Raw genomic sequence first — 12,813 nt, 5'->3', positions numbered from 1 at the left:
GGAAACACTGGAACTGGGTGTATTACTTAGGGCTGTCAAAATGAATGCTTTAACTTGAGATTAATTTAAATGATAAAAATGCTTAATCTAGATTAATTACAGAAAATTGTGAGCTTAATTAGTTAATTTTATTTAATCTATTGACAGCACTAATATATATATATATAAATGTGTGTCTCTGTGTGTGTGTGCGCTTTCATATTTGGCTGCCAGACCCTGGAGCACAGTGACCAACTACACAGAGCAGATGCAGACGTCCAGAGCAGTCCTACACAGCCTCTCCCCCTTTCTTCCTGTTACCTTCCCCTCTCTTCCTCGGTTATGTAACAACAGTTTCACCCCACAGTGCACCCCCCAAAAAAAATAACACAAGAGCTTGAGTGTGCTATAGACCGAACATCCCACTCACCTCAATCTAATAAGCAACCCTCTGTTGGTGGCGGGCATGCAGCCAACAGAGGTGCTCCAGATAGTGCTCCGTTTGTTTGACCTCGTGCTTCCCCTGCTTTCATAGTAGCTTGGGGGTTTGATTGATTGAAAACTTTATTAACAGGTTGCAGAATGGGTATATATTGTGGCATAATTGCGACGCATGTTTAGTCCCTTGTTTGAGCCGAATCTGGGTTGAACCTCTGGTGTTGTGGTCGTGGAATTCACGGACCTTTGGGAAGTATTTCGACATGTACATGGGTAGTAGCGTTTCCGTTAGCCGGTAATTACCGGTATTTGACCGGCAAAATCTGTTGAAGTCCGACATATTTAATCTCTCCGGTCTTAATGTCCGGTGAAAATAATTCCCTGAGTCTAAGCACAATTTGATTATTTGAATTGTATTAACACTTTGGTTGCCTAAGGTTAAATTAATGATATACCATAGATTGCCAGCGCTATTTGTCTATGGAGAAAGTCCCCTTCTTTGCAGGGCTATAACTTTTTAAATTCTATTGCTACATTGCCATTATTAGTAGGGGTGGGAATCACCAGTTTCATCATGATACGATACGATATCGATTCTTTGGACAACGATACGATATTTGCCGATATCACAAAGTCTCTCACGATACAATACGATTAGATTAGATTCAGGTGCCTGCAATCGATATGAGATGATATCATATGCCCATTTAACACAATCAGTAACATTTAGATCAACTAAAAAAAGGTAACGAAAATATCATTTGACATTTGTATTTTTGAGCTCTTCCAGACATTTAAAGGAAAATCAATCTATTGTTTTTAATACAAATAGACCTCCTGTTCACTGTAAAGTGCCACGTTTTGATATATTGAGCTTTAAACTTTAAGCTCCATTTTTTGGAACTCAAAACTCACAACCTAAAACCCCTCCCTACCTCCCTCTCCCAAACCGTTCCTACAACAATTTGTTGATGTTGCATGATCATGTATAAGCCTACATTTATTATGCATTATATTGTTTATGTTTAAATAACATTTAAACATCAAACTCCTCTGACCTCATCTGGTCTTTCCAAAGACGCGCGCACACACACACACAGAAAGGGAGAATGCTATGCTGTAACGTCTACACACACGGAGCTACTGCTGTTGTTCTTGGGCGGATATGAGACTCGCCACAGGATTTTCAAAATAAGAGTATCGATATGAATCGATCTTATTACATTGCATCGATCCGATTCGATCGTTGATAATTACATCGATGTATCGATCTGGATCGATGTATCGTCCCAGCCCTAATTATTAGGGCCCATTCAAAGTCCTATATGTATTGTTCATTGTGTAGCAACGTTAAACTTTTTCATTCAGATATTCATAGTAAAGTATGGTCTAATGTATAAGTATGTTTTCATCTCTTTCTGCAGCTTTCTCCAGAACGTGATATATAGCCCCAAATGCATTATATTGATGATGAAATACAGTTTGATGGCAATCAGCGCGATATAAAAAATTCCAACTAGACGTACTTCTAGAAGTTACTACACGTCATCTGATGTTGACCGGATGGGCGAGGGGGCGTTTATAATTCCGTGGGCAGCGTTATACCAATCATCTAATGTGGGTCAAATGTTGATAATATCAGTTATTATCGAAGACGGTAACGTTACACGCTGAAACTCACCCCAGTCTCCGCGCGCCGTTGGGCGATCATCGTCGAGTAGAAATTTTATCATTATGGGATATATTATTACCCGGTCCATCTCCAGCTTGTATAATGGTATATACGTCCAAATCATGTTGTTTATCGAGTTATTGGCAATCGATCGCTATGTAGAGTGACGAGCTAGAGTCACGGGACATGTACCGAGTGGCCGGAAGCAATACGGACGTCTAGCAAAACCTCTAGTGCGCTTCCTGTTAAGCGCTTGCGCCGATCGGCCACCAGATGGCGCTCCTGAACCGCCAGAGAGCTCAGTGGGTCCTGCTGGTGAATCTCAGGCCAGCGGAGGGACATTATGAATCCGATCGCAGATTTTTGAAATATTGATATAAAGACGACGTACAGCGTCCCCCGGCAACTTTAGCATGGCCAGCAAAGACGTCTAAAGACGCCCCCTGGCAGTCAAAGTGTTAAAATAGGCTAAAATTAAATAGCCTATGCGATGAACGAAACAATCATTACATTTGTTTCATCGTTGCTTCTAATAATGACAACGACGTTGTCAGCGAGAGCTTAGTGCTGGGTGTGCGAACTTTTGTGAAGCTGCAGAGCCAGAGCAGCAGCAGCACAATGCAGTACTCCAGCAGTACTCCAATTCAGCCATTTTCAATTCAATGTTGGGTGGGGGGCGCTGCTGTGCGGTCCCCAGAAAAGAGCCAATAACAGCTGAATCTGCTGCTCTGCATCGACATATACTCTCGCAAATAAGTCATTGGGAGGTGGAGAGAGAGAGAGTCGTCACGCAAACCCACGATAATGTTGCCGTCTCTCTCTGCCAAATTTCTCAGTTCTTCGCTTGATATAATTAATACAAATGTCTAGGGCTGACCTTCGAAGCTTTTTTTGGCAATCGAAGCTTCGGGGCCGAGCTTCGATTTTAATTCGAAGCTTCGAAAAAAAATAAAAAAAAATAAAAAATATTTTTTTTTAATATTTTTTTTTATTTTTTATTTTTTTATCTTATGTTGTGGGACTTGTACAGCACTTTCGTAAACGTTGTTGTTTTTATATGTGCTCTATAAATAAAGTGGGTTGGATTAATTAATTAAGTAGCCCCTTTCGTGACTGACGCATCCAACAAGGTTTCACTCGGCTGTGTGATTTAATTCAAGGTGGATCGCTGTTGTCGTTTGAACAACTTCAGATTTCATGGGAACTACCAATCCCCCAAATCAAGAATGTTTAAGATGAATGAAGTAAGATTTTGATTATTTGAAATATGGCCTGTGTAGACTAAACTATGCACAGAATTATGTCAGTCTACAAGGTCCGGATTCTACATGGTCCGGCAATGTAGACCTTGTAGACTCCACTACAGACCAATTATCAGTGAATGTTCATGCATTTTTAAGAAGGGCAACTTCCACAAAAAAACAAAGAACTCACCAAAACATCTCAGTAGCACCTTATCTAAATGTTATATTTCATATATGGAGATTCATATTTATTTATGTATTGCATGCAATTCTACATTTTATTTCCTATTTTGTTTATTCATCCCAGTATCTTTCTTTCTTATGTGTGGAATTCTACAAGGTGCGCGCACACACACACCTACACACACCTACACACACACACACACACACACACACACACACACACACACTTACATTTAGTCATTTAGCTGACGCTTTTATCCAAAGCGACTTACAAGTTCTGTACGACAAGACAGCAAGAAGGGTACAACTCTATCAGCTGAGTAACAATGTTCACCAAAGTGTTGCGTGTTACAGTGTAGGTTAGTTTATTAGGACAAGTGCATGACAGTAAGGTTAGTCACGGTTAGATTTTTTTTTTTTTTTTTATCATTTCAGATAATGGTTGAAGAAGTGAGTCTTTAGTCGACGGCGAAAGATTGGACGGGATTCGGCTGTCCTAACTGGGATGGGTAGTTCACACACACACACACACACACACACACACACACACACACACACACACACACACACACACACACACACACACACACACACACACACACACACACACACACACACACACACACACACACACACACACACACACACACACACACACACACACACACACACACACACACACACACACACACACACACACACACACACACACACACACACACACACACACACAAATCGAAGTAAAAAAAAAAAAATTGAAAAATCTTAAAAAAAAAAAAAAAAAATTATTTTATTTTTTTAAACTTCGATTTTTTTTTTATGTTCGAAGCTTGTGCCATTGAATCGAACGTTCGAAGCTTCGAAGCATTTAAGACAGCCCTACAAATGTCCAATATAACGGTATTCGTTAGCTTATTTTATTTGGAATATAATGACTTTATACGCAAAAGTAGCCTAGTTTTAAGTAAAAATATTATAAATCTACATGCCTTGATGATGTCATTCTTTTGTTTTGTTATCATTCTTTTGCCTATCAATTGTTTTTAAGCTCAATAAACTCTGACCGGAATTTCTCTCATTTGACCGGTAGATTGAAATCTACCGGACACTGAGGCCGGCAACAATTTTTTCTAACGGAAACCCTGATGGGTAGAGCTGCCGCGATTACCGCATTACCGCGGTATCGCTGTTACATCACGGCCACCGCAGAGTAGGCTGAATACCGCATCACTGCTGTTTTTTATAATAATAATAATAATAATAATAATAAAGTACCCTCCTCTCGTTGGGCTTGCGGCTCTGCAGATATACCCTACTCCTCTATCGAGGTTCCAAGCGACCCTATTGGGTACCAGAAAAGTCACGTGAAACATTGCAGACCACTGATTGGTCAGAAGAGAGACGCGTCACACGTTGGGAGCGTCCTGCAGTTTTTTACGTCCTGAATGTCAGCCATTGATCAGAGCTCATCACAATACGGCGGCTAATAACGTTAGCTTTAGCTCCCCGCCGGAGTGGACTACCATCGCTCCTCAGGAGTACTAAACGACATAATGATTTTACTGTCTGCAACAAATGTTATAATAAAAGCCCTTCGTTCTATACACTTGTCTGATTGAAAACTTTATTAACAGACCGCAGAATGGGACAACTCAGCACGCTCTGAGCAAAGAAAGGAACTGAGATGGTCCGGTAAATACGCTGATGTTATTGAACGTATAACTATATAATGCAGGGTTCGAAATTAACGGGGGCTTGGGGCATAATGCCCTTGAAAATGGACAAAATGCCCTCGAAAATCAGTTAAGGGGGGCACAAAATGCCCCCGACAGTTTACTAATTATATATATATATTTATCCGGTAATGGCGCGTCTGTGTATCGTACGGTTCAGATGACGCGCAAATTAAAAAAAATCATTTGGCGGAGGTGAGCACTGGCTGCTGCTGCAGCAGCAGCACTGCAGCTGAGCCAGGTGCTAGTCAGTTTGTGTACAAATGGCAAGCACAATCTAAATCAATCTTCATTACGACTTTAAAAACATAGCCATTAACATTACATAGGCATACACACATCTTGCCATAGCGTTAGCAGTTTGTACAACACAACGCACGTTTTAACTATAGAATCAGCCCGCGAGGTAATACAGTCAACGAAATGTTACCGTAGCTACTAGCTAGCAGAGGAGGAAATGGGAGTCTGAGAGGCGGGGTGTTTAAAGACAATGATAGGCGTTTATTCAACATCCAAGAAGGCTAACATATAACTGTGTTTTACTAACTCCAACCGGGACTATTGCCGCTTTCCCACTGCATGCCATCACCTCCTAACGTTACCGGAGCTACCGGAGCTGATAATAACATGAGCTGAGCTGAAGGTGCGTGACACTAAAATGTCCGTGGGGACCCGGCGCCAACCCATAGATAGTTCCAACTCACCGAATTACGTAATCCACCACAGTTGCACTCAATATTTAAATAATGTTAGTCTAAATAAATGTAGACAGATACATAATAATTTCAAGCAGAACACGAATCTTTCCATTAAGAACTGACAATGAGGGAATTTAAACATGGTTGACATTGTTTTTTTGTGTTTATATTAAAGAAAGGAAAGTCTAGTGCTGGCTGAGCATATTGTTTGTTTGCACTAAGTTAATACTACAAATGTAGCCTATATTTTTCAGTCAGTTCGGTCTTTGTGTGCCAAACATTATTTAAGGCTGTAAACACTGTAAACTTTTTTATTTTTTTTTAATAAATGAGAAGCATGTTTAGATTTGAGTGTTACATTTTTTTTTTATAAACATTTACGTATATCGAACCGAACTGAAAACCGTGACCCCAAAACCGTGATACGAACCGAACCGTCCATTTTGTGAACCGTCCCACCCCTACCGTTTATCATAAAAATTCAGTGCCCCCGAAATACAAAAAAAAGCCCCCGAAAATCAATTAAGGGGGGCAAAAAAAGCCCTTGAAAAAAAATTTTAATTTCTAACCCTGATATAATGTTAATGCCACAAAACGAATGCCTTTATTATAAAGTAGTAACTTTATAGTAATAATAATAAGAAAGGGTCGGGGGGGTAACCACCCCTGCCCGCGACACCGAGTGAACGGCGCACGACCAGAGGGGAAACTTCGAATCCGTGTTTCACTTTCAATAACTAATGCGTGCTTGCCGAATCCCAAACAATATTCATGCTGCAAAGTCATCCTCTAAAGATAGACATTTAGACTAGAGGCAGGCTATATGCTATAAAGAGTAGACTACTACTAAAAAAAAATGCATTCAAACTTTTTTTTTTTTTTTTTTTTTGCGTGCGGTAGGGCTGGGCGATATGGCCTCTAAATGATATCACGATATATATCGCAATATTTTGACATTTCCTCTAAAGCACTTAAAAATGCTTGATTTAACCCTTTGATGGATACGGTCACGCAAAAATGATGATGATAATAATAATCCCTGCAACATAATTAAATGAAAAGTTTCTAAAAATGTAAAAGAGTAGTCTACTGACACACTAATACAGAATTTCTTTTATTAACATCTAAGACAATTTAGATAAAAACACTTTGGTGCCTAAGACTTTTGCACAGTACTGTGTTTTCTATCCACTTTAGCCAAAAATACACACACACATATATATATATACTGTATGGATGAGGGTTTGTGCAAAACATCACGATGTCCACGATACGTTTAAAAAGTGTATCGTTAATGAACTGTACCCGATATTTATTTAATATAGTCATATTGCCCACCCCTAGCGTGCGGTAATAACCGCGGCGGTAGGAAATATTTTGCAAATTTGTGCGGTAAGGAAAACATCAATACCGCGGCAGCTCTATACATGGGTATCCCAGTGGTGTAGTGTATCTTGTAGACCAGGCCCATTGCAAATTGCATGTTGTCTACTCCTAGGTTGTCAGAATGTGCAGGGGTAAGGTGGGTTTTATGAGTAAGGCCAAGCTGTAGTCTGACCAGTTTGTTTTGTGATGTTGGTAGCCTTGTTTTAGGGCCTTTGGGGTGTTTTGGTACCATGAGGTGCCAGCATAGTCGTAGTACCCTTGAATGAGTGATCCTGTTAAGAGTCTTCAAGGTATTCTAGTAAAGAATGAAATATGAATGTAATGTTGTGTATGGCATATATGTTAGACTTAAAACCAGATTCTCAAACATAAACATAAAGACGGACAACACGCTCATCACAGAAAAGCTGGATGTAGCCAATTACTTAAATAGCTTCTTCACAAACATAGCCACAACACTGGTAAACAAACTACCCTCCCACTCAGGGCATTATGGGGTAGAACACATAGTAGCATACTACAAGAACCTAGGGGTCCACAAAGACGACTTCAAACTGGAAACGGTAACAACAGATGAGGTACTCAAAAAACTGAGCGCCCTCCAACCTAACAAGTAGGGATGCCCCGATCATGTTTTTTGCCACCGATACCGATCACCGATTGTCTTGAGCCATATCGGCCGATACCGATCCGATATCGATCGTTTTTGATTAAAAAAAAAAAAAAAAATGTATATAATTTTTTTATATATATATAAAATATATACATTATATAATCATACTTGTAGTTGTATTATCTGCGAGACATCGCCACCACGCAACAAGTCAAAATGCTCGCTATCTGCAAACAGCTCCACTGTCTGTGTGTACTCGAGTAGCCTCAAGCTACGGCCAGGATTCTCCGGAGCTGCAGCTGGACCCTATTGACCACATTCAGCAAGCCCTCAGCTCGAATACACATCGAATCAGTGTTATAAGACATTGATATCAGGAGCTATCTGTAGCTACTGCTAGCCGGCTATAACGTTAAGACAACGCCTCAGTGAACTATTTAGTTTAATGGGACGTTTTGTTTTGAACAGTGAGCTATTAACTATTTTCACATTTATTTAATATATTTATTTGTTATGTGATTTTGTAGAATTAATTTGTTTACAGCCATATTATTTAAGTTATTATGAGTCGCAGCTAAATGCTTTTACTTTGAAGGGGTTTTGGGCAATTGGGAAGCACAGCTGGGTGTATTTAGGTAATTAGAGACAATAGCACAGTGGGCATCAGGGAAGGTATATGGTTTTTATCAGCGTCAGGAGATCATATAGTTTCAAACATAATTTTTCTGTATTCTTTGATTAACAGACAATAAATGCCACAAAACAGTCAAATGCTGTCTGGACAATAGACTTCCTGATCTGCGTGAGATTCGCTGCCCTGGTGCTTCAGTGGCTTTTTAGTTTTTATTAGTTGTTGTTGACAAATAGCCACTACAGTGAGCTATCATGCACTACTCGACTTGCTGGAGCATTTGTTGATATCAGGAGCTATCAGTAGCTAGCCGGCTAGATACCGTTAACAATGCCTCATGTATTAAACTAAAAGTGAATAGTTTACTGGGTCATTCTGTTTAAACAGTAACGGTAGCTAACATTAGCTCAAGAAGGTCCCAGTGTCCCACTAGACTAGACTAGACTAGTGTTTACAGCCACGGGTGCGGGAGGGGCTGGATGAGGAGGAGCAGACGCCGCAGCTCTCTCCGTGTGTCACAGAACTCAGCGAGTGAGATCTCCGCTCAGAATTGGATCATGATTTTCGATCGGTTTTGACGATCTGCGAAAATAAAGCATTATCACCGATCGCATATTTATACTGATTATCGGCCGATAACGATTGGTGGCCGATCGATCGGGGCATCCCTACTAACAAGGCCACTGGCCATGACAACATCCCCTCCAAATTCCTCAGAGACTCAGCAGCCGCCATCACCCCAGTCATCACACACATAATAAACCTCTCCATAAAACAGGGACACGTCCCCAAGGACTTCAAAATTGCGAGAGTGACCCCTCTGCACAAAAAAGGCAGTAAATTAGACCCAGGCAACTACCGCCCTGTTTCTATCCTTACCTCCATCTCGAAAGTCATGGAAAAAATTGTACAGGTCAAAAAATACCTTGCGGAAAAAAATCTAATCTACGAATTCCAATCTGGCTTCAGAACATCCCACTCCACTGACACATGCCTTCTCTATTTAAACGACCACATCAAACAAGAGGTGGACGCGGGCAAATACTGCGGCATGGTCATGCTGGACCTACAAAAGGCCTTCGACACTGTCAATCACACCATTCTGATTGACAAGCTAAAAGCAATAGGTTTTGATAGTCTTATCAGTGAGCTGGATGCAATCCTACCTGGAGGGGAGAGAGCAGATGGTGGAGGTAAACGGTACCCTATCCCCCCCCCCCCCCTCACAGTAAGCTGTGGTGTTCCACAAGGAAGCATACTAGGTCCGCTACTGTTCCTAATTTATGCAAATGACATGTCGTCAGCTTGTGACTGCAACTTGTTCCTGTTTGCGGACGACTCAGCCCTGCTGGTCTCTGACAAGAACAAGTTACAGGTTGAAAAAACCCTCAGCTCAGAACTAGGCGAAATCTGCATATGGCTCGCTGATAACAAACTATCATTACACATGGGCAAAACAGAGTCCATTCTCATCGGTTCAAATAACAAACTCAGCAAGACCGACGGCTTCTCAGTTACAGTGGGTGACAATATTGTCACAAGGAAAGAAGATATTACCTACCTGGGTTCCATCCTAGAGGCAAATCTTTCCTGTGACAAAATGGCATCCAATGTAATAAAAAAAGTCAACCAACGAACTCGATTCTTGTACCGGATCTCCTCACTGGTAAACAAGAATACCCTGAAGACGCTGGCAGGAGCACTCATTCAAGGGTACTACGACTATGCTTGCACCTCATGGTACCAAAGCACCTCAAAGGCGCTAAAAACAAAATTACAAACATCTCAAAACAAACTGGTCAGACTACTGCTTGACCTTACTCCTAGAACCCACCTCACCCCTGGCTGCCCACTTTGACAAGCTAGGATGGCTTAGAGTAGACGACAGAGTACAGCAACTTGCAATGGGCCTGGTCTACAAGATACACTACACGACCAAGGTACCCATGTACATGTCAAAATACTTCCCAAAGGTCAGTGAATACCACGATCACAACACCAGAGGGAGCTCCACAAATCATGTTAAACCCAGATTCGGCTCAAACAAGGGACTAAACACGTTTCGCAATTATGCCACATCAATGTGGAACGCCCTACCCAAAGCTGTAAAGGAATGTGAATCACTACCCACTTTCAAAAACACTCTCAAAAAACACCTACGGGAGACTGCAATTCGAAACTGGCCCCTGTAAATGTCCTAACACAACCCCCTCCAATGTACAGTAAATTACCAAGTATGGTCTTGTCAATATTCCAATGTACAGTTTTGTTTGTATAGTTGTACAGTGTCCCCCACCCACCCCTCCTACCCAATCCCCCCCACCCCCACCCAACCACCTCCAATGTACAGTCCCCCCCCCCCCACCTACCCAATCCAATGTACAGTTTCTACGTCAAATGTATATACTTTTTTTTCTGGACTCTTTTTGTATCACAAACAGTACTGTATTTGCAAATCTGGTATGTCATAAATGTATAGATGTAGCTAGCAGTACTGTCTATCTGTATGTCATGTATGTCATATGTTACGATGAATTGAAAATGGGGGACCTGATGTAAACAAGACGAAAGTCTTTCTCTGGTCTGCATCCCCTTAACAATTTTATGTATTGAGCTGTACTGTACCCATTCTGCAATCTGTTAATAAAGTTTTCAATCAATCAATCAATGAATTGAAAATGGGGAACCCTGATGTAAACAAGACGAACGCCTTTCTCTGGTCTGCATACCCTTAACAATTGTGTGTATTGAGCCGTACTGTATTGTACCCATTCTGCAATCTGTTAATAAAGTTTTCAATCAATCAATGATGGTGTAACCCCACAGCATCTGATGCATCATAACGTTAGGGAAATCCTGCATTGGTATAACGCTATAGTATTTGCAGCCTGAAACGCACAACGTTATGAGAACTAACGTATTGAATATATATATATATAGAATCCCACAACGAATTAATCGTTACTTAGTCCTGCATGTAGCGGTAAATGAGGAAACAGTTGGCTAACGTACTCTGTGATACCATTAGCCAACAGTTAGCTAGAGACTGTAGTGCAACATCATAACTAACCGACAGCAGTTAACACGCCGGGCAGTAAAAAATTTAGTCAACGTTAACGTGTGTATTGCCATTTAAAATAATAATAATTGCACGTCTTTAATTCGCTAGTCGTGATACTAATTTGAAGACTTGGCCGTGGTAACGTTACATTACTCCACCCTGGTTTAACGTTAGCTGGTGTTAGCTTGTGATTGTTAGCCGGTGTTAGCTTGTGTGTTAGCTGGTTAGATTGTGTGTTATTAGCTGGTGTTAGCTTGTGTGTTAGCTGGTTAGATTGTGTGTTATTAGCTGGTGTTAGCTTGTGTGTTAGCTTGCTCCATCAACGGTTGCTGTATTCAACACCACGGCAACAAAGATATTCAAACAACTTGCACCGGACAAGGGAGACTTACCGTCACTCCGCTTTATCTCTACATAGGTACCGACGACAATCTTCCCAAAACTAGACGCCATTCTTCATTACTTAACAATTGAGGGGAAATATAATTTTTTTGTGTTTTATATTTGGGATAAATCTCGCTACTTGTGTTTGTGTTTGGCAGCTCGGGGAGGAAGATGCGGCGGTTAGTAGTTAGGGTAAAAAAAAACGTCTGGGAATTAGCGACGCAACTTCCCGTCCTCTGTTTTCAAAGTAAAAGCAGGCACATTTCAGATTCAGTTTTATTTGCCATAAATGCAATGGGATTCTTATTTTTTTTATTTATTTAGTTATTTATTTCGCACCATTTCAGCAAAACAGTAAAAACATTGACCATGACAGAAAGTGTATAAATGTCATATATGTTATGATGAATTGAAAATGGGGGACCCTGATGTAAACAAGACGAAAGTCTTTCTCTGGTCTGCATCCCCTTAACAATTGTGTGTATTGAGCCGTACTGTATTGTACCCATTCTGCAATCTGTTAAATAAAATGTTCAATCAATCAATCTGCTGAGTAGAGGCAAGAGACCCAGATGGGCCTATACAGGGCCCTCAACTCATTAAATCATTGGATTAAAAAAAATAAACACAAAAACAAAAGTAAAGTGAAATAAGTTCATAAAACAATTTTCATTGTTTTTACTACTTTTTTTATAGAAGCATCACTGGCGGGGACGTCGTATGACCGCCAGTCACTTATTGACCTAAACTCCGGACTCAAAGAGGAGTTTAGAGACACTTTATCATGCCAA

At 40.7% G+C, this 12,813-nt stretch overlaps 1 protein-coding gene across 2 annotated transcripts in view; it reads right to left on the bottom strand.

The window, feature by feature from the left end:
• The window catches only part of LOC311236160 (kinesin-like protein KIF2A), a 191,005-nt gene extending 178,803 nt beyond the window's left edge, over nt 1-12,202 (bottom strand). For both annotated transcript variants that reach the window (XM_084323786.1, XM_084323785.1), the window contains exon 1: nt 12,031-12,202. In XM_084323786.1, the coding sequence (XP_084179912.1) occupies nt 12,031-12,091 (61 nt within the window). In that variant the 5' untranslated portion in view covers nt 12,092-12,202. The remainder of the gene's footprint in view (nt 1-12,030) is intronic.
• Between the last annotated feature and the right edge of the window lie 611 nt (nt 12,203-12,813).

This window comes from Notolepis coatsorum, assembly GCF_963971535.1.
Source record: "Notolepis coatsorum genome assembly, chromosome: 10".
In the NCBI taxonomy this organism is placed as follows: Eukaryota; Metazoa; Chordata; class Actinopteri; order Aulopiformes; family Paralepididae; genus Notolepis; species Notolepis coatsorum.
The sequence above is the reverse complement of the archived record's forward strand: the minus strand, read 5'-3'. Positions and strand labels throughout refer to the sequence as shown.